Below are 27,293 nucleotides of genomic sequence, written 5' to 3'. Positions count from 1 at the left end.
GTATCCAAATTCATAATGTTAATTTTCCACTTTGAGGATGAGCTGTTATTTTCTATAATCTGTTTCTTTTGCAAATTCATGATGAATTACTAATCTTTCAATTGTGTTGGAAGTTGTTGATATTATAATTCCTAATTATTAATAATCACATGTATTTTATTTCCAGCCATTAGCAGATGGGTCATCTCAACCCTCTCTATTAGAGTGCACGAGGCAGAGAAATCAGAGCAAAAGAGAAAAAGACTTTGTTTTATCAGGGTCTGAGGTACTTGATCAGAAGGGTGAGAGTGATTGCTTTCCACAGAAGTATTCACCATCAGACCCGACAACTTGTGAGGAAAATAACATAGTTCCAATGGTGACATTCTTTTCTGAAGTACTGGTGCATACAAGGTAAAATATAACTAACCGATGCAAATGTAAGCATACATATCTCTCATACAAGGCTTCAAATGTGTATTCAAGTGAATTGGAGAAAGTGGCTGGGGGATGATTGGACCAGGACTTGCAAATGTAATTCAGCCCCTGTTTTAATGCCATACTTTCCATCTTCAGCTAACGAACAGTAGTTTAAGGGAATGGAACCCATTGTGATTGATAAAGGGAACTTGCTGAAGCCGCGGTGCTCTTAATGCCGCATGTGTCCCATCAATGGCTCCTTGGTCCTTTGGCAGTCCAGCGATGGTTGCAAATCTCACAGCTCTTTCATCCTGATTGGCCTGGTGAAGGGTGAAGTGCATGTAACCAGTGTCCAGGCACACAGAACAACCGTGACTTCTTGTTGAGGTGGAGTCTCCTGTGCAACATGGTGTCTGACAGCTCCATGAAGGATACCTGGCTCCTGTAAACACTAGGTCTCCTTCTCCAATGCCTTCGAGCCACCTCTTCGACCTGATGGACAGCCATCTCATGAGCCTACCTAGCGGCCCAGACCTCCTGGCACTGAACCCTCCCTGGGTTGGACATCTCTGAGCTGCTGGAGCCTGTCCTCCTCCAGCATTGTAATGAGAATCATTGCCAATTCCACCGGCTCCATCACAAATCGGTAGCCTGGGAGATATGAGAGAAAGTCACTCGGGTACATGTTCCATCCCATTACCCTCAAACCCCTCCCAACTTCCCTTGCCCTACTTGTCCTGGAAGCTGTCAATCCAAAACCTCTCCGGCGGCCAGTGCTCAATCAAATGTCTGCTGCCCATCCAACATCATCACATGACCGTCCACAGTCACTGCCCTTGCCCCTTCAGAGACGCCATGGGCTTGCATCTTGTAGTTCGCTACCTTTTTATCAACAGCACTGGGGTCACCGGCAAGTGGCTCCAATGGCTGTCTGTCCATCATGTACAGGGTCAACTGAATGCCCATGTAAACCTTGAGGACTCTTGGATCCCCCAGAACACTTCGGTGGTCACAGCTGCAAGGCTCAACACATTTCTTCCTGATGCCTTGCACCCGACCTTCATCCCTTGACACAACCCCTATCCTTAACTTTGAACTATTTGCAATTCCAAATAATTAAACTAAATTTAAACAAATTGAGGGACAAATCAAAAGAGGCCGCTCATTAAAGGGGCACTTCCCAAAACAAAAAATAAAAAGCAACTAAAAGTTAAGAACATCAAATCAAAATGGTTGATAAATCACCTCAAACCTTGCGGTGCCCACCGGGCACAGGAAGTCTCGATGGTACTCGTGCACACCACATGCTTCCCCTCCAGGGACACCTGGCCGCGAATGAAGCCGCAGAAGAGGGGCAGATAGTCAGGTTGGATGACCCCTCAATCGGCCACCACCTGGGCCTGTTGATGGCTAGTATTGCCAGGCCCAGGAGCAGTTTCGTGAGGAGTTCCTCTTCCTTCTCCACACCAAGTGCCTGTAGGTCAGTAGCGTGGGGATGAAGTGCAAACAAAACTGTAACAAAAGGTTTGAAAAAAATCTAAAAAGGGGTGCAGCTGAAAACATTGGACATAGACATTGTCCATGGACTCCACAAGCCTGCAAAAAAGATGGGCATCTCCTTAACTTTGAGACTGTGGGCAGCTGACATTGGCAAGAGTTAAATGATGATGCCCAATTAGTTGGATGTGCAAGACTCTCATCCAACTAAATGTTAAAGGGCACAACTCCTCTCAGCCAGAGAAAAGCAACACGAATGGGCACCGTTCATACTCAGGCTTTCTCCCTCTGTGATCTAATTGCTGTCATGACTTTACACCTCAGACTCCTGGGCAGCTGCAGCATTATCTCTGGATAAGTGGACAACAGCCCCCCCACCTGATCATTACTCTGTTCCGCCTTCTTCTCAGGGTCTCATCCAGCCAGTCTCTTAGGTTGACAACTTTGAGTCTCCTCAGTCCCTTTCCTCCACATAAGCCCCGGTACCCCAGTCGGCCCACACCCCCAGACCATTGACAACTGCTATCTGAGAGCTCATTCTCACATCTTTGGCACACAGGCTAAAGATTCATTCGTGGCAGTGAAAATTATTTTCAGACAAGACATCTTCCTCCAGGATCTCCGGGCAGTCAGCAGCTGTGAAACAAAAATCTTTTCTTTCACTCCGGGCTTCAAAGTGCTTTTGAAACTGACAAAGTAAAGAATAGCTCTGGGTTGTGAAGGGCTTTTAAAACTGACAGGCTGAAGAATAGCTCTGGGCTGTGAAGGAATTTTAAAACAGATGGCAGTCTTCATGGAAACACACATCCATCCCGGGCGCGACCCCTGACCTGCCCCCCCCCCCCCCCCCCCCCCCCCCCAACCCACAGCACCCTTGCACAACCACCCCTCTGCAGCTGGGACAAGGTGGAGAGGGGTTTCTCACCTCCTTCCTCCCTCTCCTAGTCCATGGCGCCGGGCCCCTGTTTTTAAAAAGCAGTAGTGATTTGCACCCGCGTGACATCACGCTTGTGGGCGGGAAGTACAGTGAGGCCAGAACATCTGACTTTAACCTCATTAATGAGATTAGAATGCATTCAAATCAGGTACTCGCCCTGACCGGTCATGAACCTGATTACATCAGCGAGAGGGCCCTGGAAGATCGCATTTGGAGTTCACGCTGGTGCAAATCCCGTTTTTGACTTCTTGTGAGAGTTAGCCATTGCGGGATTTGCACCCACGGCGAACGTGCCCTGAAAATTCCGCCCATGAAATTTATGTCTCTCTCCATGGATGCTGCCAGACCTGGTGAGTATTTCCAGCATTTTCTGTTTTTATGTCACTATATCATGGCAAGTTTAAATAGACAGTTTCCATTATAAATGCAGATGTCGGAAATTATCATGGAACATGCACAGATGTAAGCGGTTTTACAAGTTAAAAGCAAATGTATTAGCTAAAAGTGTTTCTGCCATTCCAGGGTTTATTTCATATTATTCATTGCTGACCAGTTGTAATTTTGGTTTCTCCCTATTTAATAGCCCTGATGCAGAGCTTGGCCTGTACAGACTCAGTCTGCAAACCCTGAGATCTTTAGATACAGAACTACGTCAAGAAAAGTATACGGTATGTCTGGAGAGCTCGCAAGGATCATTATGTACACACTGAATATCTTAACCTAGAAATGCTGGTGGCGTCATTGCGTTGTCAGAAGTGCAGCATGGCCAAACTTATGCCTCCTCTTGGCTGATCTTGCCATGGTCCCATTCCAAATCCCAAGGAGGGGATCACTTGTTGGTGTCCATGCCAGTACCAGTGCTATTAGGGTGGCCTCTCTGAAATCTGTAGAATTTCACAGCAGTACCTCCCGAGGATCATTGCATTTAATGCACAGCGTGCTACCTTCCATATATGTAATACACTGTTATTCTGTATATAATGCAATATAATTTATAGATTATCTTTAATGTAATACTGCAAACTGCATATAGCAAAGAAGCTCATGGATCACAGGATTGTTACAGTGCAGACGGAGGGCGTTCAGTCCATCATGGGTGTACCAGCTCTACTTAGTGCCATTCTCTCACCTTCTCCCTGTAAGCCTACACTTTCTTCCTGTTCAGAAAACAATGTAATTCCATTTTGAATGCTTCGATTGAACCTGCCTCCACCACACTCTCAGGCAGTGCATTCCTGTCTCAGCCACTCGCTGCGTGAAAAAGCTTTTTCTGATATCACTTTTGTTTCTTTTGCCAAATACTTTAAATGTGTGCCCTCTCATTTTCGATTATTTCACACAGTTTCTCCTTACCTACGCTGTCCACACACCTCATGATTTTGAATACCTCTGTCAAATCTCCTCTCAGCTTTCTTTGCTCCAGGGAAAGCAGTCCCAGTATCTCCAATCTATCTTCTTAACCAAAATTCCTCATTCCTGGAACTATTTTGTTTATCTTTTCTCCACTGTTCTCCGATACCTTCATATCCTTCCTAAAATGCGGCGTCTGAACTGGACACAATACTCCAGCTGTGACCCAACCAGTGTCTTATATAAGTTCAACATAATCTTCTTGCTCTTGTACTCGATGCTCCTATTAGTAAAGCATAGGGCAGTAGTTTCCAACCTTTTCTTTTATGCGGGCCATAGATCGTCATCAAAAGTTTTTGTGGGCCACAATGTACAAAGCTATTTTAAACATTATTTTATAAATAGCCTACAGCTGACGGGAGTCAAACTTGCATATCAAGATTCGACTTCCGGGCGGCGAGCAAGGAGGTCGCAGGGAGAGGGGCTCCCGCAAGCGCCAAACAAGGAGAACACCCCCCCCCCCCCCCCCCCCCCCCCCCCCCCCCCGACAGGCCGGACGGCGGAAGAGGAGCCGGAGCGCGGCAGCGGAGGAGCCGGAGCGCGGCAGCGGAGGAGCCGGAGCGCGGCAGCGGAGGAGCCGGAGGACGGCAGCGGAGGAGCCGGAGCGCAGGAGCCGGAGCGGAGGAGCGGCAGCGGAGCGGCGACGGCAGAGGAGAGGCAGCGACTGGGGGGCCCAACAGCAGCAGGTCCAACCCCTCTCCCTCCCCCCCCCCCCCCCCCCCCACGCGGGCCAGGAGCGGTGCGGCGGCGGCGGCCCCTCTTCTCTTCCCCCCCCCCCCCCCCCCCCCCCACGCGGGCCAGGAGCGGTGCAGCGGCGGCGGCCCCTCTTCTCTTCCCCCCCCCCCCCCCCACACGGGCCAGGAGCGGTGCAGCGGCGGCGGCCCCTCTTCTCTTCCCCCCCCCCCCCCCCCACACGCGGGCCAGGAGCGGTGCGGCGGCGGCGGCCCCTCTTCTCTCCCTCCCCCCCCCCCCCCACGCGGGCCAGGAGCGGTGCGGCGGCGGCGGCCCCTCTTCTCTCCCCCCCCCCCCCCCCCCCCCCACGCGGGCCAGGAGCGGTGCGGCGGCGGCGGCCCCTCTTCTCTCTCCCCCCCCCCCCCCCCCAGCCAGCAGCGGGGACACCCCCCCCCCCCCAGCCAGCAGCGGGGCACCCCCCCCTCCCCCACAAGCAGAGGGGACACCCCCCCACAAGCAGCGGGGACACCCCCCCCCACAAGCAGCGGGGACACCCCCCCCCACAAGCAGCGGGGACACCCCCCCCCACAAGCAGCGGGGACACCCCCCCCCACAAGCAGCGGGGACACCCCCCCCCCCCCCCACAAGCAGCGGGGACACCCCCCCCCCCAAAGCAGGGGGGACACCCCCCCCCAAGCCAGCAGCGGGGACACCCCCCCCCCCCCAACCGGCAGCGACCACCGGCCCCCCCGCCCCCCCCCCCCCCCCCCCCCAACTGCAGTGACCACCACGTGGCAAGGACAAAGAGACAAAGGGACTCTCTCTCTCTCTCTCCTGGTTGAGTGGGGAGAGAAGACAAAAAAGAAAAAAAGAGACTTGTATTTCTGTTCAACCCAAAAGAAAACTGGTAAAGAGAAAAGGGGTAGGGGAAATAAATTTAAAAAAAAAAAAAAAAAAATATATATATATATATATATATAGATATATAATAATAAATAAAATAAAAATAGGGTGCGGAAAAGGGGGAAAAGAAGAACAAGGAGAGAAGAAAAGATGAAGCGGAAGGGGGAGAAAAAAATGCCAGAAGGGAACCAAGAGAAAGGGGGCACCGGAAGTAGACGGGGCAAAGGGCAAGCCAGCTCGGGCGAACGAGTCAACACGCGAAGCGGCGGGAAGAATGTTTCGCCGCATCCAGAAGAGCTGGACGGGCGGGCAACCTCTCCCCTGGGGTTAGAGGGGGGCGTGAATTGGAAGGAAGCCTTTGCCGAGGTGGTGAGGGAGCAGCTGCAGGCAATCAAGGCAGAGTTAAAAGCAGACACACAGGCAGCAGTGACCAGGGCCATGTCAGGGGTGCAGCAGGTTCTGACCAGACTGGAGAAGAAAGTGGATGCCCAAGGGAAGATACTGGAAGCCCAGGGGGCAACCATTAAAGAGCTGGAGAAGGCAGCGACTGACGCGAGCGACCGGGGCATATCCCTGGAGAGGGGAATGGTGAAACTGAGGGCATCACAGGGGAGCCTGAAGGGCAGGGTAGACGACCAAGAGATCAGCTCGAGAAGGCAAAATATTAAGATAGTGGGCCTGCCAGAGGGGATAGAGGGTAGAAATCCCACAACATTCGTGGCTGCGATGCTGGGCTCCTTAGTGGGGCGGGAAACTTTTCCCACCCCACCGGAAATGGACAGAGCTCATCGGTCACTGCGCCCGAAGCCCAAGGAAGGGGAAAAACCGAGAGCAGTTATAGCCAGACTGCACCGGTACCGGGATAGGGAGACAATCCTGCGCTGGGCCAAGGAGAATAGAGCCTGCAATTGGGACGGGCACGCCATCCGAATCTACGAGGATTTTGGAGCGGACATAGCTAAGAGACGGGCGGAGTTCAACAGAGCGAAAGCAGCTCTCTATAAGAACAAAGTACGTTTTGGTATGCTGTACCCAGCAAAACTCTGGGTCACATACCAACACAAGGAATATTTCTTTACAGCCCCTGCCGAGGCGAATAGATTCGTCGAGGAGCACGGGCTGGAAAAAATAAATGGGAAGTAGGGACGAGGGGCCCATGGCAAGGAGATACGTCATGCCAACAGGGGGGTGGGGAGGGGCGAGGCAAAGCCAGCCCCCTCCCCCCTGGCAGGAACACCTAGAACGAAAAACAACCCAATGCCCAAGGGCCCGCTCCAGGTGGGAGGCCAGGCACCGGCACGAGGGAACGGGAGTACTGGAGAGGGGAGAGGGGAAGCGGGACAGCAACCTCCGAGAGGGGAGCCACCGTGCTAGCAGGAAAGCTAGCGAAGGGGGCGCGCAACAGAGCAGGGCCGCAGCGCACCCCCAACAGGGGGGAAGGCGCCAGGCAGGGGAGGGGGGGGGATCACCCATCAAAGGTGGGAGAGCAAATGGGGACAGGAATGGGGGAGAGAGGGGCAATGGAGGGGTATACAGGGGTATCCCCGAAAGGGATAGAGCGGGGGGGGGGGGGGCACTCGGGGGGGGAGAGACCAGGGGGGGGAAATGCAGGGGCGAAGGGACAAAGGAGGCCAGTAAGGGAATAGGGCCACAAAGTGCCACAGACAAGGGCTCGAAACAGGGAACTGCTGCAAGCACCCACCCAGTACGGTCTGTGGGTGAAGGGCCCCCCGGAGTGCAGGGGACTACCCGCGTGGCGGACACACAGTGGACGGCCATGGCGGGTGTCCCCGGGACAAGGGGGAACCCCGGAGCGCAGGGACCCGACCGCATGGGGAGAGCAGTGATAGTGGACATCCTGGACGGCCCCCTAACAAAGGGAAACCCCAGAGGGCAGGGGCGCGTCCACCGGACAAATATGGTTAACCCCACAGGAGCAAGGGGGCAGAAGCCCCCCACCAGAATAGTCACCTGGAACGTAAGGGGACTTAACGGCCCAGTGAAGAGATCTAGAGTCCTCACCCACCTTAGAAACATGAGGGCCGACATAGTCTTCCTCCAAGAGACGCACTTGAGGGAGCAGGACCAACTGCGGGTAAGAAAGGGCTGGGTGGGACAAACCTATCATTCCTGTTATGGGGCAAGGGCCAGGGGGGTGGCGATCCTGATTGGCAAGAGGACAATGTTTAGGGCGACAAAGACGGTTACGGACCCAGGGGGACGGTATGTCATGGTCAGCGGGGCCCTGGATGGGGCGCCGGTAGTTCTAGTTAACGTGTACGCGCCCAACTGGGACGACACGAGCTTCATCCAAAAGACCATGGCAGAAATCCCGGACATAGCGACGCACCGACTAATCATGGGGGGGGACTTCAACTGTGTACAGGACCCAACGACGGACAGATCAAACCCCAGAACGGGGAGAACCTCAAACATGGCAAGGGAACTCAGCCACTATATGGAGCAGATGGGAGCAGTAGACCCCTGGAGATTCGCCCACCCGGGGGAGAAAGAATTCTCTTTCTTCTCCCCAGTACACAACGTGTACACCAGAATTGACTTCTTTGTGGTGGGGAAAACGGTGCTTCCAGAGATAGACAAGGTGGAATACTCCGCAATTGTGATATCAGACCACGCTCCACACTACATGGATGTGCGGCTAGAGACGGGAAGGGCCCAGCGCCCCAAATGGAGGTTGGACGGTGCCTTACTAGCTGACAAGGCCTTCAGCGAAAGGATAGCGCAGGCCATAGCGGAGTACACTGAGATCAACCAAAACGGGGAGGTCTCACCCTCCACGTTCTGGGAAGCGCTTAAGGCCGTACTAAGAGGGGAAATCATAGCCTACAAAGCGCAAAGAGATAGGGAGGAAAGGGTGGCTAGGCAGAAGCTGGTCGACTCCATACTGGAGGTAGACCATAAATACTCCGAGGCCCCGACTGTAGAACTCCTGGCGGAGAGAAAAGAATTACAAAGGAACTTTGACCTGCTCTCCACCAGGAAAGCAGTACACCAACTCCGCCAGGCACGCGGGGCCCTATACGAACACGGAGACAAAGCCAGCCGCCTGTTGGCCCACCAGCTGAGAAAGCAGGCAGCCAGCAGAGAAATTGCGCAAATCAGAGATACCAGAGGCACGTTGGAAACAGAACCAGAGAGGATTAACAAAACCTTCAAGGCCTTCTACCAAGAGCTGTACACCTCAGAGCCCCCAACGGGGAAGGCTGGGATGAACCGGTTTCTTGACGGACTGAACATACCAGTTGTGGGAGAGGGCAGAAAACGGGATCTGGAAGCACCACTAGCACTGGGAGAGATCATGGAGAGCATTAGCTCCATGCAGGCGGGGAAGGCGCCGGGACCGGACGGATTCCCGGCGGACTTCTACAAAAAATTTGCGGCAGCGCTGGCCCCGCACCTGCGGGAGATGTTCACAGACTCGCTAGCTAGGGGCACGTTGCCACCCACGTTAGCACAGGCCTCAATCTCGCTGATACCTAAGAAAGACAAAGACCCAACGGAATGTGGGTCATACAGACCCATATCTCTGCTGAATGCAGACGCCAAAATACTGGCCAAAATCCTAGCCAAAAGGCTAGAAGACTGTGTACCTGAGGTGGTCACAGAGGACCAGACGGGCTTTGTCAAAGGTAGACAGCTGACCGCGAACATCAGGCGCCTGCTGAACGTGATAATGACCCCCTCCGGGGAGAGAACACAAGAGGTGATCGTCTCCCTGGACGCAGAAAAGGCCTTCGACAGAGTCGAGTGGAAATACCTCATAGAGGTACTGGAGCGGTTCGGGCTTGGAACAGGGTTCACCGCTTGGGTAAAGCTCCTGTACAACGCTCCCATGGCGAGTGTACAGACCAACAATACCAACTCCCAATACTTCCAGCTGCACAGGGGCACCAGACAAGGATGCCCACTGTCCCCGCTGCTGTTCGCACTAGCAATTGAACCGCTAGCAATCGCGCTCAGGGCAGCAAAAAATTGGAGGGGGATCCGAAGGAGAGGTAGAGAGCACAGAGTCTCACTCTATGCGGATGATCTGCTCCTCTATATCTCGGACCCACAAAGCAGCATGGACGGAATCATCGCGCTCCTGAAAGAGTTTGGAGCCTTCTCGGGCTACAAACTCAACATGAGCAAAAGTGAGATCTTCCCAGTACACCCGCAAGGGGGGGGGGCAGCACTAAAGGGGCTGCCGTTCAAACAAGCCCGACATAAATTCCGCTACCTGGGGATCCAAATAGCCCATGACTGGAAAGGGATCCACAAATGGAACCTCACCAGCCTGACGGAGGAAGTTAAAAAGGACCTGCAAAGATGGAACACACTCCCGCTCTCCCTCGCGGGGAGAGTTCAGACGATCAAAATGAACGTACTGCCCAGGTTCCTCTTCCTGTTTAGATCCATTCCGATCTACATCCCCAAGGCCTTTTTCAAAGCGCTGGACAAACTCATCATGGCGTTCGTATGGGGGGGTAAAAATGCTAGGATCCCAAAGAAGGTCTTACAAAAAACAAAAACCAGGGGAGGGTTAGCCCTCCCGAATCTACAATTCTACCACTGGGCAGCAACAGCCGAGCGAGTAAGGGGATGGATCCAGGAGCCAGAAGCTGAGTGGGTGCGTGCGGAGGAGGCCTCCTGCATGGGAACCTCCCTTCGGGCCCTCGCCACGGCAGCACTCCCATCCCCACCCAAAAAACACTCCAGCAGCCCAGTGGTGACAGCCACCCTCCAATCCTGGAACCAACTGCGGCAGCAACTTGGCCTGACCAAAATGTCGAACAGGGCTCCCATCTGCAACAACCATAGGTTCAAACCAGCACTGACCGACGCCACCTTCAAAAGGTGGAGGCAGGACGGGGGGACACTGACAGTCAGGGACCTATACACGGACGACAGGATCGCAACACTGGACGAACTGACAGAGAAATTTCAGCTAGCTGGGGGGAACGAGCTACGGTACCTGCAGCTCAAAAACTTCCTACGAAAGGAGACAAGGACGTACCCACAACCGCCACGACAGACACTACTGGAAGACCTACTGGACGCAAGTATCCTAGAGAAAGGGAACTGTAGTGACATGTATGACCGACTGGTAGATAGGGACGACACCGTACTGGACGCAACAAGGAGGAAATGGGAGGACGACCTGGGGATGGAGATCGGGTGGGGACTCTGGAGCGAAGCACTGCATAGGGTCAACTCCACCTCCACGTGCGCAAGGCTCAGCCTGACGCAACTAAAAGTGGTACATAGAGCCCACTTAACAAGAACCCGTATGAGTAGGTTCTTCCCGGAGGTGGAAGACAGATGTGAACGGTGCCAAAGAGGCCCGGCCAACCACGCCCACATGTTCTGGTCTTGCCCCAGACTCGTGGAGTACTGGACAGCCTTCTTCGAGGTAATGTCCAAAGTGGTGGGAGAGAGGGTGGAGCCATGCCCGATAGTGGCGGTCTTCGGGGTTTCAGAACAGCCAGATCTATTCCTGGGGAGGAGGGCAGACGCCCTTGCCTTTGCCTCCCTGATCGCCCGCCGTAGAATCCTGTTTGGCTGGCGGTCAGCAGCACCGCCCAGAGCTGCGGACTGGCTGTCCGACCTCTCGGAATCTCTCCAAATGGAGAAAATCAAATTTGCCATCCGAGGGTCGGACGACGGCTTCCACAGAACGTGGGAGCCATTCATGCAACTGTTCCGGGACCTATTTGTGGCCAATGTACAAGAGGAAGAATAGTCGGGGGAAGGTAGCGGGAGGGGGGGGGGGGCTACAGGTTCGTTACGGGGGTTCGATGGCTAGCTAAGGCCCAAAACCAAACTAAATAAACATGTTGAGGGGGGGGGGGGGGGGGCGCAGTTACTACTACGAAGATGCTTACCTGTAAATATGTATGTTAATTTTTGCGTGTTTGTTTTTTTTCTTTTTTCTTTCTCCTAACAATTTGTAATTTGTTCAATATAAAATATGAAAACTGAATAAAAACATTTATAAAAAAAAAACTTGCATATCAACGGGTACTAAAAACGCAACTATTTCTAATTAGTTTACGACGCACACTCACAAATACGTTACAGATAATATTACGCAAAGATGTTTGCCAAGCAAATTACATTGCAAATAATAATTTAACATTGATTATGATACAGTTACCTGTGTCTCGTATGTATTATTCTTTTTCCACGGTCCACCTGCAGTACTCTCCCCGGACCATAGGTGGCAAACCACTGGCCCAGGGTAATGTATGCTTTATGAATCTTAGAATTCCTACAGGTAGAAGGAGGCCATTTGGCCTATCGAGTCTGCACCGACCCTCCGAAAGAGCTCCAAATGAACTGCGTTTTCAACTGTCCTGCCATCTTCAATTAATTTATGCATGTAAAAATCGCTCTGCTCTGCTCCTCTGCTCCTACACCCTCTTTTGAGTTGTAGTCTTGATTTTGTATTGTCTCTCCATGCTCTTCCTATCAAAATTAATCAATTCACATTTCCCCACATTGAAATTCATCTGCCCATTCCACCAACCTTTTCTCTGGTCTTTTGAAGTTCTGCACTGTCTTCTATAATCAGTGATATTACTGCTATAATTGTCAGACTTTTACTATCAAGGAGATCTGAATATATGTATCTTTTATTTTAGATGTTTCTTCACCTACTAAGGATAGAACTGAATGATTTATACTTAAAAGAGAAAATAGATGAGAAATTTTACAGAGATTTTCTTTCCACACAAGAAAAGGTAATGCTCAATCATACAGTCCTCACTGTTATAATGATAATCTTTATTAGTGTCACAAGTAGGCTTACAATAACACTGCAATTAAGTTACTGTGAAAATCCCTAGTTGCCACACTTCAGCACCTGTTCGGGAACACTGAGGGAGAATTCAGAGTGTCCAAATTACCTAACGAGCATGTCTTTCGGGATTTTGTGGGAGGAAACCAGAGCACCCGGAGGAAACCCAGGCAGACACGGGGAAAACGTACAGACTCCATACAGACAGTGACATGTTATAGTGAGGAGGACTTGAGCAATGTGGTTTTAACTTCATTTCACACTGCAGTTACTTTCAGCTTTCTGGAAAATAACATCCTTGAGCAAAGTGTTTGCTCCCAACTAGTCCCTTTGAAAGGAAAATAAAAATTAACCAAATAAATTATTCGCTTCTGTGAGTCAAATCTTACAACAAATGGTGTTTGTGGTAAAATGTCATTGGTTTTGACCTTGGGGGGAGTTAGTAGCTGACAGCCTTCCAGGAAAAGAGTCAAGAATCTTTACACTAATATAGCACTTTTAATAACCACTGGATGTCTAAAAGCACCTTCGAGCCAACAACGTGCTTTTTCAGGTGTTGTCACTGTTGTAGTGTAGGAAACATGGCAGTGCATCTCCACTCAACAACTCCCACAAACAGTAATGTGATAATTTCCATAGAATACCTACAGTGCAGAAGGGGACCACTCGGCCCATCGAAAACTCACCTAACCTGCACATCTTTGAACTGTGGGAGGAAACCGGAGCACCTGGAGGAAACCCACACAGACCCAAGGCCAGAAGCGAACCTGGGTCCCTGGTGCTGTGAGGCAACAGTGCTAACCATTGAGCCTCCATGCACAGTGAAGTTCTTTGCGATGTTGTTTGAGGAATAAATATGGGGCAGGACATCAGTGAAATTCCCCTGCTCTTTTTTGAATAAGTACCACAAGATCTTTTACATCAAGCAGAGCAGATTAAATATGTCCTCTGAAGTTCAGTCCCCTCGACCCTGCGCTGGCATGTCAGCCTGAAGTGGGGTTTGCACCTGGAACTTTGTCATTCAGAGGCAAGTATGCTACCACCTGAAGCATGTCTGCCACAGGGATGGAAGAAATAAAAAAATACTTCAATATTTGAAGGTATATAATATATTTTGAAAATAATTTTAAGATGATAATGTCTTGAGAGTAAAAAAAATCATGAACAGAATTTAATGTCGCTTCCGAGCAGGTTCAGGTGCTGTGGGGATGGGGGCATGTGATCATGCTGGAAGGTGCAGGGTGGCGATTCCGTTGTCTTCCCACTTCCCTCCAATTTAGTCCAGGGTGGGAAGATTCAAGGAGCCCTCCCACATGGAGGCCAATTGTGGCCCTTAAGTAGCCACCTAAGGGGCTCATCCCACAGGTGCTGGTACTTATTAGCGGCATGCCTGGGGGGAGGGCGGGTGCATTGGAGCCTAGAAAAAAAGAACCCTTCTTGTTGGGTACAAAACTACCTGCCAGTTAGAGTGAAGGGACCTAAAGTAAAACCCCAGCCCTGTCCTTTTAAATCGAACCTCTTCTCTGCCCCACCGTGATCTCCCTTCATAGCTCCAGAGAATCCACCCTACTCACCATTTTTCTGCAGCTCCAGTGACAATCTATAGTGTAGGCCGCACTGTGGACCAACACTCCCAGTGGCACTACCTGTACTGGAGAGCTGCTAGCCTCTGATGGGCTGGCCACTCTCTGATGTGGGACACCTCCAGCAGGATTTCTGGGGAGAAATTCCCTTCACAAGAGTCAGGAATCCCAACGCTGGTCAGCCAGGAACCTGATTGGGGTTAAATCCTATTGGACCTCCCAGAAATTGCTACGGCGGGGTTACGATTGGGTTTCCAAGGGTGGACCGGCTCCCCCACAGTGACAATTATCTCTGTCCCAATTAACTAATAACAGTGACCTCACTTGACTTTCTAAAAGCTGGGGGTTCTAGACAATTTAAAAAGAAAAAAAAATTTGAAATAATTTTTTTCTCAGCGAGCCCTGTGACACAAAATTGGTGTACCGACATGCTAACAAGGCATGGTTCGATCCTGGACTTCCAAAGTTGCAATTCCCTGTGTTCAGCTGGACTGTTAGGAGGAATCGTTAATAGAACATAGAACAGTACAGCACAAGTTGAATCATTTTTTTATAGGAAGGAAGGACAGAGCAATCCTGTGGCTTTAGTCTCCCGTAACCAGTTTCATTGGCCGGAATTTTCCATTCTCAGCCTTGACAATTCCCACCACGGCTGAGAGGCAAGATTTTACAGATGATTCGAATTGATTTTGAGCAGGAATTTCTCCATACCACCGGGAAGTCCTGGCTTATTGTGCCAGCTGCAAAGACTCAGAAGCAGCGTCTCAGTGAGGGGAGGGAGTATGGCAGAGGTGGGGTGACATGAAGTAGAGAGAAAACCTATTTCTTATCATAATCAGTTTCAGGAAACATAATAACAAAAAATGTGACAGAAGTAAATTATTTGAAGCAATTTACTTTTAGTCTTCGACTCTTTTTAATGAGATGTATGTTGCAGACTCAACTGATTGAGCTCTGTTGTTTAAAAGGAACTGGAAAAGCTGAAGAAGACAGAGCAGCCAGTGTTGCCTGGTGCAGTCAACAAGAAAAACTCGGAGCATCGTTATACTTTGGAGGAAACCGAAAGAGATGAATGCAATTATTTTCAATATACCATATGCCAGGCAAGATTATTTATAATAGTTTATAATGCAGTCCACTGTGAATGCAGCAGGGTCACAACACTTCATGCGCATGGCAGGAGTGGTGACCCAACTTTCCAAGGTCAGGTCATTTAAATCATTGAACACGCCGCCTGCCCAGACAAACGGAGTTCAATTGAAAAGTGGCAAATGTAAGATGACAAAACTTCAGTCTTTATAAAGAATTTTACACTTCCCTGCCGGTCAGTTTCCACATAGGGTGGGGAGCTTGTAAAATTCGCCCTAGAGGGCTTTCACACTGCTCCCCCTGCCTACCCTGCAATTTTATAGTGGGACCGACAAGGCCTCACCTGGGTCACTTGAAATGAAAATGAAATGAAAATCACTTATTGTCACGAGTAGGCTTCAATGAAGTTACTGTGAAAAGCCCCTAGTCGCCACATTCCAGCGCCTGTTCGGGGAGGCTGGTACGGGAATTGAACCGTGCTGCTGGCCTGCCTTGATCTGCTTTAAAAGCCAGCGATTTAGCCCAGTGTGCTAAACTAGCCCCTACTTGCCCTTGCCCCAATTAAGGCTATTAATTGTGCAATTAATGAAGGGCCATTTCCCACCCAGCCTCAATGTTCAGGCTTGTGTGACAAGTTCAGGGATGAAAAGTGACCCAGCTTTGGCCTTGGGTGCTTTGTCCTCTGGTGCCTCCAGATTGAGGGGTGGAGGTGCAGCCTCCAGAAAATTGGAGCATTAAATTGCTGTGAGGCAGCCCATTTTGTTATGGATGTGTTCTCTACTGACTCCTGTTGATGCAAAGAGTCAGGCCCAGTTATCCTATACTATTCACAAATAGGCACACCAAGATCTTTCCATGTGAGTTGGTGCTTTCTGATCTACCTGCTATAACTCTGTTCTTCCAATTCAATCTGTCACAAAATACAGTACTTGAAATATTTTAAAAATAAACTTAAATTTTAAAAATAACCTCTGTTCTGAAAAATAGTAATTATTAATAAGCATTTTACAAACAGTTTTAAAGGTGTCAAATAGGAGCAGAATTGTTCTAAAAAATGCTGTGAGCACTGCAGAAAAGGTTTGACAATTTAAAAGCTGAGGAGTTTCCATTCCACATCCACGCGCAAGGAAAGAAAGAGTAAACCAAGAGCAAATCTGTCAGAATTGTGCAAAATGAATTTGTGTCAAATTCGATTCTTTGCAAAATGAATTTGTGTCAAATTCGGTTCTTAAAGAGGCTAAGCCACAAAATTGTCACAAACAAGCTCGCACAAGAAATACTCCAAACTGCTGAATTTGCAACATAGAAGGAAATAAACCTGCTATTCTGTAAATTCAAACCTATGACCTCCCTGTTCCCATTTTGCACCTATTGTTCCTGTATGAGCATCACAGAATTGTTCTTCTCAGGCCCTTTTTCTCTTTGTGTAAGTATATTGAATTACAGCGTCACCCTGGTCACCCTTGGCCATAAAACTATCTTTGCAGCTTGCTTTTTTAAGGAACATTTTAAATGGCTCACACTTCATAATGTAACAGACTCTATTCTCAAATACTTTATTGAATCAAGTTTGAATAAGTTTGTGTTGCCATTATTCTTCATCTGTCCTGCTATTATGCTTTCTGGGGAATGTTTTATTCCACAAGGCTCACACTATCAGCAGAGGTAACTTACAAAGTTGGTGAACATTTGTTTATGTCTGTTGTTCAGCTCAGTGGCTTCCTCCATCAAATTGAAAGCACCCAACTCTACCTCTTGACTCATTCCAAGCTCCCTAAGATTACCGTGCAGGAGATAATGAGGAGCATAAGTAAAAAGATGTCGCAGGTAGAGAGTCTACTAACTGACTGCCTTACTTTTCAAGTCATGGTATGTATCACTAAAAAAACATTCCAAGGCATCTTTGGAAAATACTTTTTATGCCTCGCTTTTGTAGCAATGTCACATGTTCACCTTTAGCAACAAATTGTGTGATGGAAGTTCTTGCTAATTGAATTCTTGCTAGCAAACAGAAACGTGTACAGAACACTTGGCGCACAGTTGACTGGAAAAATAAAAATATCTTGAGCCAGCAGCTCTTAAAGTGCTAGCGGTGATTTGTGGTGATTGTCCTTTTAAGGGCAACACAGCAAAGTAAGGGTCACCTGGCTTGGGGGACCAATTGGGATGCAAAGTGGGAAATCACCCCAGGTGGGGTGAGTCCACTGTCAGACAGGAGACATGTAGGGAACTAGCAGCAGCCATGTGCTGCTGGCTGCTGTACAAGTCTTCTTAATAGTAAATCCTTTAGTGTTTCTATTGAAGTTTGTGAAAGTGCATCATTGGGCGCGATGTTAACAAATTGCAACAGAGTCTCATATCAAGCGCATTTAGCCGGGTGCTTCCCGGCGCTCGCAGCCCTGCCAAGGCTGCACTTAATCCCGTTTCCTGCACTGAGGAGCTCCGCTTGCCAGAACTCTTCAGTGCAGGAGGAGATTGGGATGTAATTTTTAATTGACGCCACAATCTCTCGGGCCACCCCTCCCCTGGGCAGGGCACCCCAGGTCCCAACCCCCAGCATGAGCACAATGCCAGTCTGACACCCTGGATGCCAGCGATCCCCTGGGAGACCCTCCTGAAGTGCTCAAATGAGGACCAGTACTGGGCAGCGCTCGCCTAAGTCTCCAAGGTGAAGGAGTTAGATTCCAACACCTTGGGTTCTGTTTCGTTGCCCTCCTTCTGAGTCTTCCAGTGCCCTCAGGACCTGACAATATCTCAAATGGGTCTATTCACCCAAAGTCAGGCAATTCAATCAAGTTGCTTCAATATTAAACCTTTAAAATTTAATTTGTACATTTAATATTGCAACCATTGCATAGCTGAGGCAGTGTTGGATCACGTCTGACAGACGATCTTTTAAAAACCAACAGAAAAGCATAAGATCAAGACCAGTTTAGCAAAGTTATGCTTCATATTGCATCTGTGCATCCACTTTGTACCAGCACGCCCCCATGCCAAGTAAATGCTTGATAAGCATTTGGATAGCATGCATTAGAAGTTAAACTTGAATTACGTAATTTAACAACTAACTTTCCACTGGCATTGTTGTCATAGGTTATTCTGGATAAGCTGTTGAGTTGGGAGTTGATGGCAAAAAGCCTTCTTTCCTTGAAGTGGCTTGTTCAGCAAGAAAACAAAGACAAATTAAAGATGGTGACATCAATGCTGAACATTCTTGCCAGGGACGGTGTACTGGCCTTTTGGCAAAAAGAAGAGATTGTAGCCAGATTACAAAGTTCTGTTCAAGACAGTGTGGATAAGTACATTCACGGTAAGTCTTAAACGACAGCTTATGAGCTGAAATATGTGCAATAAAGTTTCAGTTTTATTATTCCAGCCCCACTTTTTTTTACTGACTCAGGGATACCACTTCTGAATGTCGAAATCTGATCAATCGAAGAAGATAAGCTGCTGGATTCTCCATCGGCGGAATCCTCCGCTTCGCAGTCAGCGCACCCTTGCCCAAGGGGTTTCCGACAATGGGGACGGCAACAATGGGAAACCCCTTTGGCCGGCTGCTGGAACGGAGGATCCCTTGAGAAGGTGGTGGTGAGCTATCTTCTTGAGCTGCTGCAGTCCATGAGGTGTAGGGACACCAACAGTGCTGCTAGGGAGTAACTTACAGGATTTTGACCCATTTTCCACCCATTCATAAGTGGATACCACTCATTTATCATTCTGCCTGGAAGTGTAGTTTGATTCAGTCAGGGTAGAGGCAGACAGTGTAGCCTTCAAGTTTGTCTTGGTGATACCAATGCCTGGAAGCACTGCAGGCATAATTCCCCCAGGATTCGGGACATTAACAGCCCCCACAGGTCAGAAGAATATTTTTTTTTAGAGTTTTAGAAGTGACAGCTTTATTGTCACTGGTAACCACTCAAGATGTTATCCCTTGTATCCTGGAAACCTGAATGTGTTGGATATCCTGTCAATCATTAGAAGAACAGTTACTTTGATAAGTAAGCTGTAATTGAAATTCTACTTATGTTCCAAATTGCAAATTAATGCCGTTGAAATAAACCTGGAAGCTATAGGCCCTGAATATCACTTGTGTTGTCCTGATTTCCTGCTCTAACTAGGGCATTTTCACAGTAACTTCAATTCAGTGTTAAGGTGAGCCTACTTGTGACATTAATAAAGATTATTATCAATGTCCAATTCACCTAGCAAGCATGTCTTTTGGGACTTGTGGAAGGAAACCGGCACACCCGGAAAGAAACCCACGCAGACAAGTGCAGACTCTGCACAGACAGTGACCCGAGCCAGGAATTGAACCCGGGTCCTGGCACTGTGAAGCAACAGTGCGAACCACTGTGCTACCGTGCCGCCAGACAAAATATTACCGACAAATTGCAGACAAAATAACCCTGATACAGTTTCAAACATCCCTTGAACCTTTGAAACTTGAAGCATTTCCATAACTTGTACCCGCATATAATATAAACATTTCTTACAGACTGTGCAAAACAGACCAAAGAGCTTATTTTGGAAATGAAGAGAAGTCACAGAACTTTGGTGAAACGACTTGAAGGGACACAAAAACAAGAGTCAGTTAATACGAAAGACCAGGCAGGAGAAATGCTTGCTGCTGCTGAGTTTTTACAGGTCAGACTGTAAAATATTCTTAAATTATCCTGTTAAGCATAAGTGTGGAATTTAATATGCTGGTCTTAAACTCTTGTGTTTAGCATGAGAGAGTAACTCCATTATAACAAAGCAATCACTGGCCTATTTAAGACTGCCCATCAACAAACTACCCTTCACTTATTTACTGAAGTTGTGCATCATTAAATAGCATCCATGGAAAACATTGTTTCATTTACAAAATACACAACGGCTTCAGATTCTGGAGAGAAATCTTGTTTTCTCTGAGAGTCGTGAGTATTCAGAATTATTTCTCAATGCTCGGCACAACATCGAGGGCTGAAGGGCCTGTTCTATGTTCTATTTTCCACAAAAGGTGATGGAAGCAGTGACTTTAAATATTTTTAAGACAGATGTAGATAGATTCTTGATAAACAAGGAGATGAAAGGTCACTGGGGGTGGGCTGGAATGTGAGGTTGAACTTCCAATCAGATCAGCCGTTATCTTACTGAATGGCGGAGCAGACTCGAGGGGCCGAGTGGCCTACAGCTTCAAACTCATATGTCCGTATGTGTATTCGTACGGTGGTCAGAACACTCACTGATGGAATCGAGCACTTCCGTCTCAGGTGTAATCCTCCTGAGTGAGGAGCGGAAGTCCTGCCTCCAGCCAATTAACACTCTTTGGAGAATCAATTGGCTACAGGGCAGTCAGTATTGGCAAGGATTGTTTGCCACCGACTCCAGGAAGGGAAACTCCAGCATCTGAATCTGCTTCCTGATGCGCTGTTGTCTTCATGAGCATTCTTGTTGGCTGTACTGTTCATACCAATGTCTGAGCATTACAGTGCCTATTGACAAACCACCAGGTTGTTGAATCTTGGTTGAGGGAGTTTGGGACATACAAATGAATCCAGCTCCAAAATTTAATTGTGTAAGATCTGTATTCAGAAACAAGAAAAACAATAGAGTGAGTGGATATTGCCTTTATTCTTGCCTTCATGCTGGGTTGCATTGTGCCCCTGAAAGAAATGTTGTGCCATCGTTATGCTCAGGCAATTAACAGGCTATCTGTGAATCTTAAAAATAACATTGCCTGTAGGTATTTAGATAGATAGAACAGTACAGCACAGAACAGGCCCTTCGGCCCTCGATGTTGTGCCGAGCAATGATCACCCTACTTAAACCCACGTAACCCGTATACCCGTAACCCAACAATCCCCCCATTAACCTTACACTACGGGCAATTTAGCATGGCCAATCCACCTAACCCGCACATCTTTGGACTGTGGGAGGAAACCGGAGCACCCGGAGGAAACCCACGCACACAAGGGGAGGACGTGCAGACTCCACACAGACAGTGACCCAGCCGGGAATCGAACCTGGGACCCTAGAGCTGTGAAGCATTGATGCTAACCACCATGCTACCGTGAGGCCCCTAATTCCTGAATAAGAATATTGTGCATTCTGACATGAATTCTAACAGGCAGATTGAATGTAGGTACTTCAGTGGTTTGGTGGTCCCATAACACAAATTAATATAGCTGTGAATTTTATAGAGTTTCCATGAGCTTGCAGAGCAGCAAAGGAAGATCCGCAATGATGTGCAGGACGAAGAGGATCATAATGATGTCAAGGCAGTAACTGAGCTATGGGAGGTAAGAGGCTTGTGTATCCATTTCACAGATTAACTTGTGTAGATATGCAAGATTTCAGATTTTGGTACATTTTACTGAAACATTCAAAGGTTTGGTGCCGTTTACTAAAACTTTAGGAGCGAAAGGTTTTGACGGCATTCAAACATAGTGAGAGGTTTTTAGATTAAGAGAGAATGAGGTGGCATGGTGGTACAGTGGTTAGCACTGCTGCCTCACAGCGCCAGGAGTCCATGTTCAATTCCGGGCCTTTGGTGACTGTGTGGAGTTTGCACTTTCTCCCCGTGTCTGGGTGGATTTCATCCGGGTGCCCGGGTTTCCTCCCACAGTCCAAAGATGGGGTTGCGAGGTTAAGGCGGGGAGTGGGCCGAGGCAGGGTGCTCTTTCAGAGGGTCGCCGCAGACTTGATAGGCCAAATGGCCTCTTTTTGCACTGTGTTCTATGGTTCTGTACCTTGATTCAGGACTTTTTTTAGTGGAGCTTGACCCTCATAGCCTTTCCATAGTATACACATATTGGGCGGGATTCTCCGATCACCCGCCGGGCCAGAGAATCGCCGGGGGTCGGCGTGAATCCCGTGCCCGCCAGCCACCGAATTCTGCGGCCCTCCAAAAGTCGGCGAGGCGTGAGTCGTGACGCCCGCCCCGGAGAATGGCGGGGACCGGCGTGACTCAATGGGCCCCGGGGCTGCCCGAAGTCTCCAGCCCGCGATGGGCCAAAGGCCGCCGGTTTGTTTGCCGGTCCCGCCGACGTGCATCAGACTAGGTCCCTTACCAGCGGGACCTGGCGGCGTGGTCGGGCTCCGGGGTCCTGGGGGGGCGCAGGGCGATCTGCCCCCACGGTGACCTGGCCCGCGATCAGGGCCCACCGATCCGCGGACGGGCCTGTGCCGTGGGGGCACTCTTTTACTACGATGTGCCATCCTCCGCGATGGCCAACGCATAGGTGACCCCTGCGCATGCGCAAGGATGACGTCAGCAGCCGCTGATGCACCCACGCATGTGTGGACTCTCTCCGGCTGGCGGAGTTCCTTCGGCCCCGGCTGGCGTGGCGCCAAAGGCCTTCCACGCCAACCGGCGGGGCGCAAACCACTCCGGCGCGGGCCTAGCCCCTGAATGTGCCACTCCATCCCGCCGGGACCCCCCACCCCGCCGGGTACGGGAGAATCCCGCCCGTTTACTCTACCACATATTGTGATTGCAGTTTTATGCTGATTAAACTGATGGTAGACTTATCATAGATATGATGGACCTTAATAATCCACAATCCGGTATAAGTACGAAGAAACACCTGCTACGAGCCCTCGCCACTGAATAAGGAGACATTACTTCCCACAAAGAGTGGTGAGCCTGTGGAATTCATTACCACAGGACGTAGTTGATGCTAAAACTTTGAATATGTTCAAGAGGTGGCTGGATATAGCACTTGGGAAGAATGGGATCAAAGGCTATGGGGAGAAAGCAGGATTGAGCTATTGAGTTGGATGATCAGCCATGATCGTGATGAATGGCGGAGCAGGCTCGAAGGACCAAAAGGCCTCCTACTTCTATGACCAAAAGGCCTCCTCCTATTTTCTATGCATCTATGATCATGCAGCGGAAAAAAGAACAGAACATCAATACTGTATCAAAAACCATAATCATATTAAATTGATCAATTTAGCCATATTTGTGTTTAACAAGATGAGAATTTACTTTTTTTAAAAGTCTTTTTTTTGGAGTGTTAGTTTTTTACAGAATCACATTAAAACCAAAGAAAATGAAAAAGATAGCCAGAGGTATCAATGTACAACAGGTACAGAGTACAACAGTAAGCATCGCAAGAATGGGAAAAATAAGACTGGATGAATCAGGGACAAAATTCCCAATATATTCCCTTCACAGATACAGGACAGGATACAGGCAACATCACAGACCTACATCATACCCATTGTCATAATATCCACTCATGTATATCATGAGATGCAGACAGGCAGTGATTGACACATAGGATAACCAATGAACACACACGACACAGAACCAACCAATCACCAGACAGGACACCACCACTATAAAGCCCACAGGGCATCCAGGCTCTCTCTCTCTCACGGGACACGGCTAGGGAGATAGTCACAGTGCACAGGCCAATGAACATCATCACCATGTGGTAGAGAGCTAGTCTGGTCAAGCCAGTAGGAGGTTATCAGTTACGTTAATAGAGTGTCAACCCATAGCTGATTATGTGCAGCAATCAACAGGTTCAATAAATCAGTGTTGGACCATCTCCTGTGTTGGAAGCCAGTTTCTCGTTTTACTGCATCCAGTTGCAGTCAATGTTAGACCAACACAGATAACACATCAGCCATAGCTACAAAACAAAATTACGGAAAGAAAAAACAATATCCCGAGAGCATCAGAACTAAAGGGGAAATCAACTAGCACTCGTATGCAAAATAAAAATTAAACTCTTCTCCAGACCTAGGCAACCATGATAAACTACAGGATAACAAGGCACCAACATGCCTCAGATCTCAATACAGGGTCTCTCAAAAAAATGATACATGTGTATCGAGGAAAATTGTACAGCTATTCAACTGTAGTGTACTCATGAGAGACTAGAGGAAGACTCGTGGAGTTAAGAACAAGTCCTTTATTCCAGTTATACCTGGGCTGGTAGTATATGTCCAATCATGATTATCAATCGTTCATAGTATATGATAATTAACCAATCACATCAAAGGTCCGATGCTTAAATTAAACCATCTAATCAGTACAAAGGTGTTGTCTTGCAATTATTGATCTTGGTGGTTCGACATCTGGGGCGAAATTTTCCGACCGCACGCAGGGTCGGAGAATCGGCCAGCAGCGGCGTTAATCCCGCTCCCGCCGGGTTTTTAAATCTCCGACCGGCCAAAAACCGGCGTTGTGCAAATCCCGCCGGCAGCCTCTGAAAACAGCTGGCGCCGGCGGGATTTCATTATTTTTTTCTTTCACCAAATCTCCGGCCCGGATGGGGACACGTCGCCGAAAAACAGAGTAACTTTAAAACGGCGTCAACCATTGATGATGGTTGACGCCGTTCAGTATCCGAGGGCGAGTGGGGGGGTTGCGAGTGGGGGGGGGGGGGGGGGGTTGCGAGTGGGGGGGGGGTTGCGAGTGCGGTGGGGGTTGCGAGTGCGGGGGGGGGTTACGAGTGCGGGGGGGGTTGCGAGTGCGGGGGGGGTTGCGAGTGCGGGGGGGCTTGCGAGTGCGGGGGGGGTTGCGAGTGCGGGGGGGGTTGCGAGTGCGGGGGGGGTTTATGGCGTTGGAGGGGGGGTTGCGGCGTTGGAGGGGGGGTGGGGTGGTGGGGGAGGGGAGTAGGGGTGGTAAGGGGGTAGGGGCGTTGGAGGGGGTAGGGGTGGTGAGGGGGGGTTGGGGTAGGGGACAGCGGCGTGCAGGGGGGGGCGACGGATGGCCGGTGCCAACGCACAGTCGCCCCCTCTGCACGCCGCTGCCCCCTATGCCAACCCCCCCTCACCACCCCTACCCCCTCACCACCCCTCCCCACCACCCCTACCCCCCTCCCCACCACCCCTACCCCCCCTCCCCACCACCCCTACCCCCCTCCCCACCACCCCTACCCCCCTCCACACCACCCCTACCCCCCTCCAACGCCGCCCCCCTCTCTCTCACCCGCCGGTACCCCCCCCCCCCCCTCTCCTCTCAACGCAGGTAACCCCCCCCCTCTCCTCTCCTCTCAACGCAGGTAACCCCCTCCCCCCCCTCCTATCAACTCAACGCCGTAACCCCCTCCCACCCCTCTCCTCTCAACGCAGGTAACCCCCTTCTCCCCTCTCCTCTCAACTCAACGCCGCAACCGCCCCCCTCCCTCCCTCCCTCTCCCCCTCTCCCTCTCCCCCTCTCCCTCTCCCTCCCCCCAACGCCGGGTCTCTCATCTCCTCCCCCCCCCCCCCCCCAACAACGCCGGGTCTCTCTCTCTCTCTCTCTCCCCCCCCCAAACAACGCCGGGTCTCTCTCTCTCCCCCCCCCCCCCCCCCCCCCCCCCAACAACGCCGGGTCTCTCCCCCCCCCCCCCCCCAACAACGCCGGGTCTCTCTCCTCTCCCCCCCCCCCCAACAACGCCGGGTCTCTCTCTTCTCTCCCCCCCCCCCCCCCCAACAACGCCGGGTCTCTCTCTCCTCCCCCCCCCCCCCCCCCCCCAAAACAATGCCGGATCTCTCTCTCCTCCCCTCCCCCCCTCCCCAACAACGCCTGGTCTCTCCTCCCCCACAACGCCGGGTCTCTCCCCCCCCCCCAACAACGCCGGGTCTCCCCTCCCCCCCCCCCCTCCCCTACAACGCCGGGTCTCTCCCTCCCTCCCCCCCCCCCCCCCCAAACAACGCCGGGTCTCTCTCTCCTACCCCCCCCACCCCCAACAACGCCGGGTCTCTCTCCCCCCCCCCCCAAACAACGCCGGGACTCGCCACTTCCGCAGCTGGTGAAACTGACGCGTATCGCATCAGTCCGCTGCCGGGCCCTTTCGGGAATGGAGATTGCCGGCTTAAAAGAAGGCCCGGACGCCGGAGTCATCCGCACCGCTTTTCCCCGCCGGAAATGGGCGTCATGTCGGTCCGCAGAGAATTTCGCCCCTGGTGTGTGGCTATCCGTCACCCACCTCCTCTGGATCCTCCCTGCTGTTTAATGGCTCCTCAAGAGGTATGAATAGTACCCATCGCCCCTCCCTGTCATTATCGGCAGACATCCTGGAGCCAGAACAAGTGGTAGAATGTCCCACAATGTTATACAGACCTTGAATTTTAACACCTGTGGAATTTCTGCCTGAGAGCACCACTGGGGCATGAAGAAAGTAGAATCAATGATAAAGCAGGATCAAAAACAGTGAGCAATCTTCAGGATCTTCCACGGATTCCAATGATTGAAGCATGACACCTCATTGCTTCCAACATGCCATCTCAGCTGAAACCAGGCAGTCAACAGCCTAGGTTCCAGCAAGGTGGGTTTGTGGGGGGGGGGTTCAGCCTTCTCCAAACTCTCTCGGCCAACATCAGGAACGGGAAAACACGGCCAGGGGTGGCCAATCTAACCCGGCCTCAGAGACAGGATTAAATGCGCTCCATCGACAGGGACCTCTCTGCAACAAGAACCTCCTTGTGAGCCCCCATGAAAATGCCTTGCAACTCTTGAAGTTGGACTATTCAAATGGATTAATACCATCGTTAGCAACCATCATCTGTCGGTATGCACCACACCGTCAGGGCATGAAATTCACCCAAAAGCAGCTGCTCCACTGAAGACTAGGCAGCACCCCAACTCCTTCCAACCAGCACGAATCAAAGAGGACTTAAGCTTTTGTCTCGACTCAATAGTACCGAAACACTGACCGTCAAATCTTGGGACATAAATCAAGAAAATGCATAAACGAAATGTGTATGCGGATGAAAATAAATTATAAGGTGAGCAGAGCCTGTGCTTGTGAAAACGCAGCTGCTACCATGCACACGTCACGTGACCCCCCTCTCCCAGGATTGGCTATTTAAGGAAGTAGGATTATATTTTACTCCCTGGTGCAATCAGCTATTTTCATGACATTATAATGTAAGTTAAGAATGGGGCTATGTTGGGAGCTGTGCTGCCTTAACTGCCAAGATGGGAATTGCAGGATCATAGACGTTTATAGGGTAGAAGACAATTCAATCCATCGTATCTGAGTTTGGCTTTTGCAGAAGCTGTCTAATGCTAATCTCACTG

At 50.1% G+C, this 27,293-nt stretch overlaps 1 protein-coding gene across 3 annotated transcripts in view; it reads left to right on the top strand.

Annotated features, from left to right (window-relative positions):
- LOC119963439 (ellis-van Creveld syndrome protein-like) overlaps nt 1-27,293 on the top strand; it is a 66,569-nt gene that overhangs the window by 5,898 nt on the left and 33,378 nt on the right. For all 3 annotated transcript variants that reach the window (XM_038792575.1, XM_038792574.1, XM_038792573.1), the window contains exons 4-11: nt 167-393; nt 3,417-3,501; nt 12,463-12,561; nt 15,169-15,303; nt 17,000-17,158; nt 18,383-18,599; nt 19,785-19,933; nt 21,472-21,570. In XM_038792575.1, the coding sequence (XP_038648503.1) occupies nt 167-393; nt 3,417-3,501; nt 12,463-12,561; nt 15,169-15,303; nt 17,000-17,158; nt 18,383-18,599; nt 19,785-19,933; nt 21,472-21,570 (1,170 nt within the window). The remainder of the gene's footprint in view (nt 1-166; nt 394-3,416; nt 3,502-12,462; nt 12,562-15,168; nt 15,304-16,999; nt 17,159-18,382; nt 18,600-19,784; nt 19,934-21,471; nt 21,571-27,293) is intronic.

This window comes from Scyliorhinus canicula, chromosome 3 (assembly GCF_902713615.1).
Source record: "Scyliorhinus canicula chromosome 3, sScyCan1.1, whole genome shotgun sequence".
Classification (NCBI taxonomy): Eukaryota; Metazoa; Chordata; class Chondrichthyes; order Carcharhiniformes; family Scyliorhinidae; genus Scyliorhinus; species Scyliorhinus canicula.
Note: the sequence above shows the minus strand (reverse complement) of the source record. Positions and strands in the feature narration are given on the sequence as shown.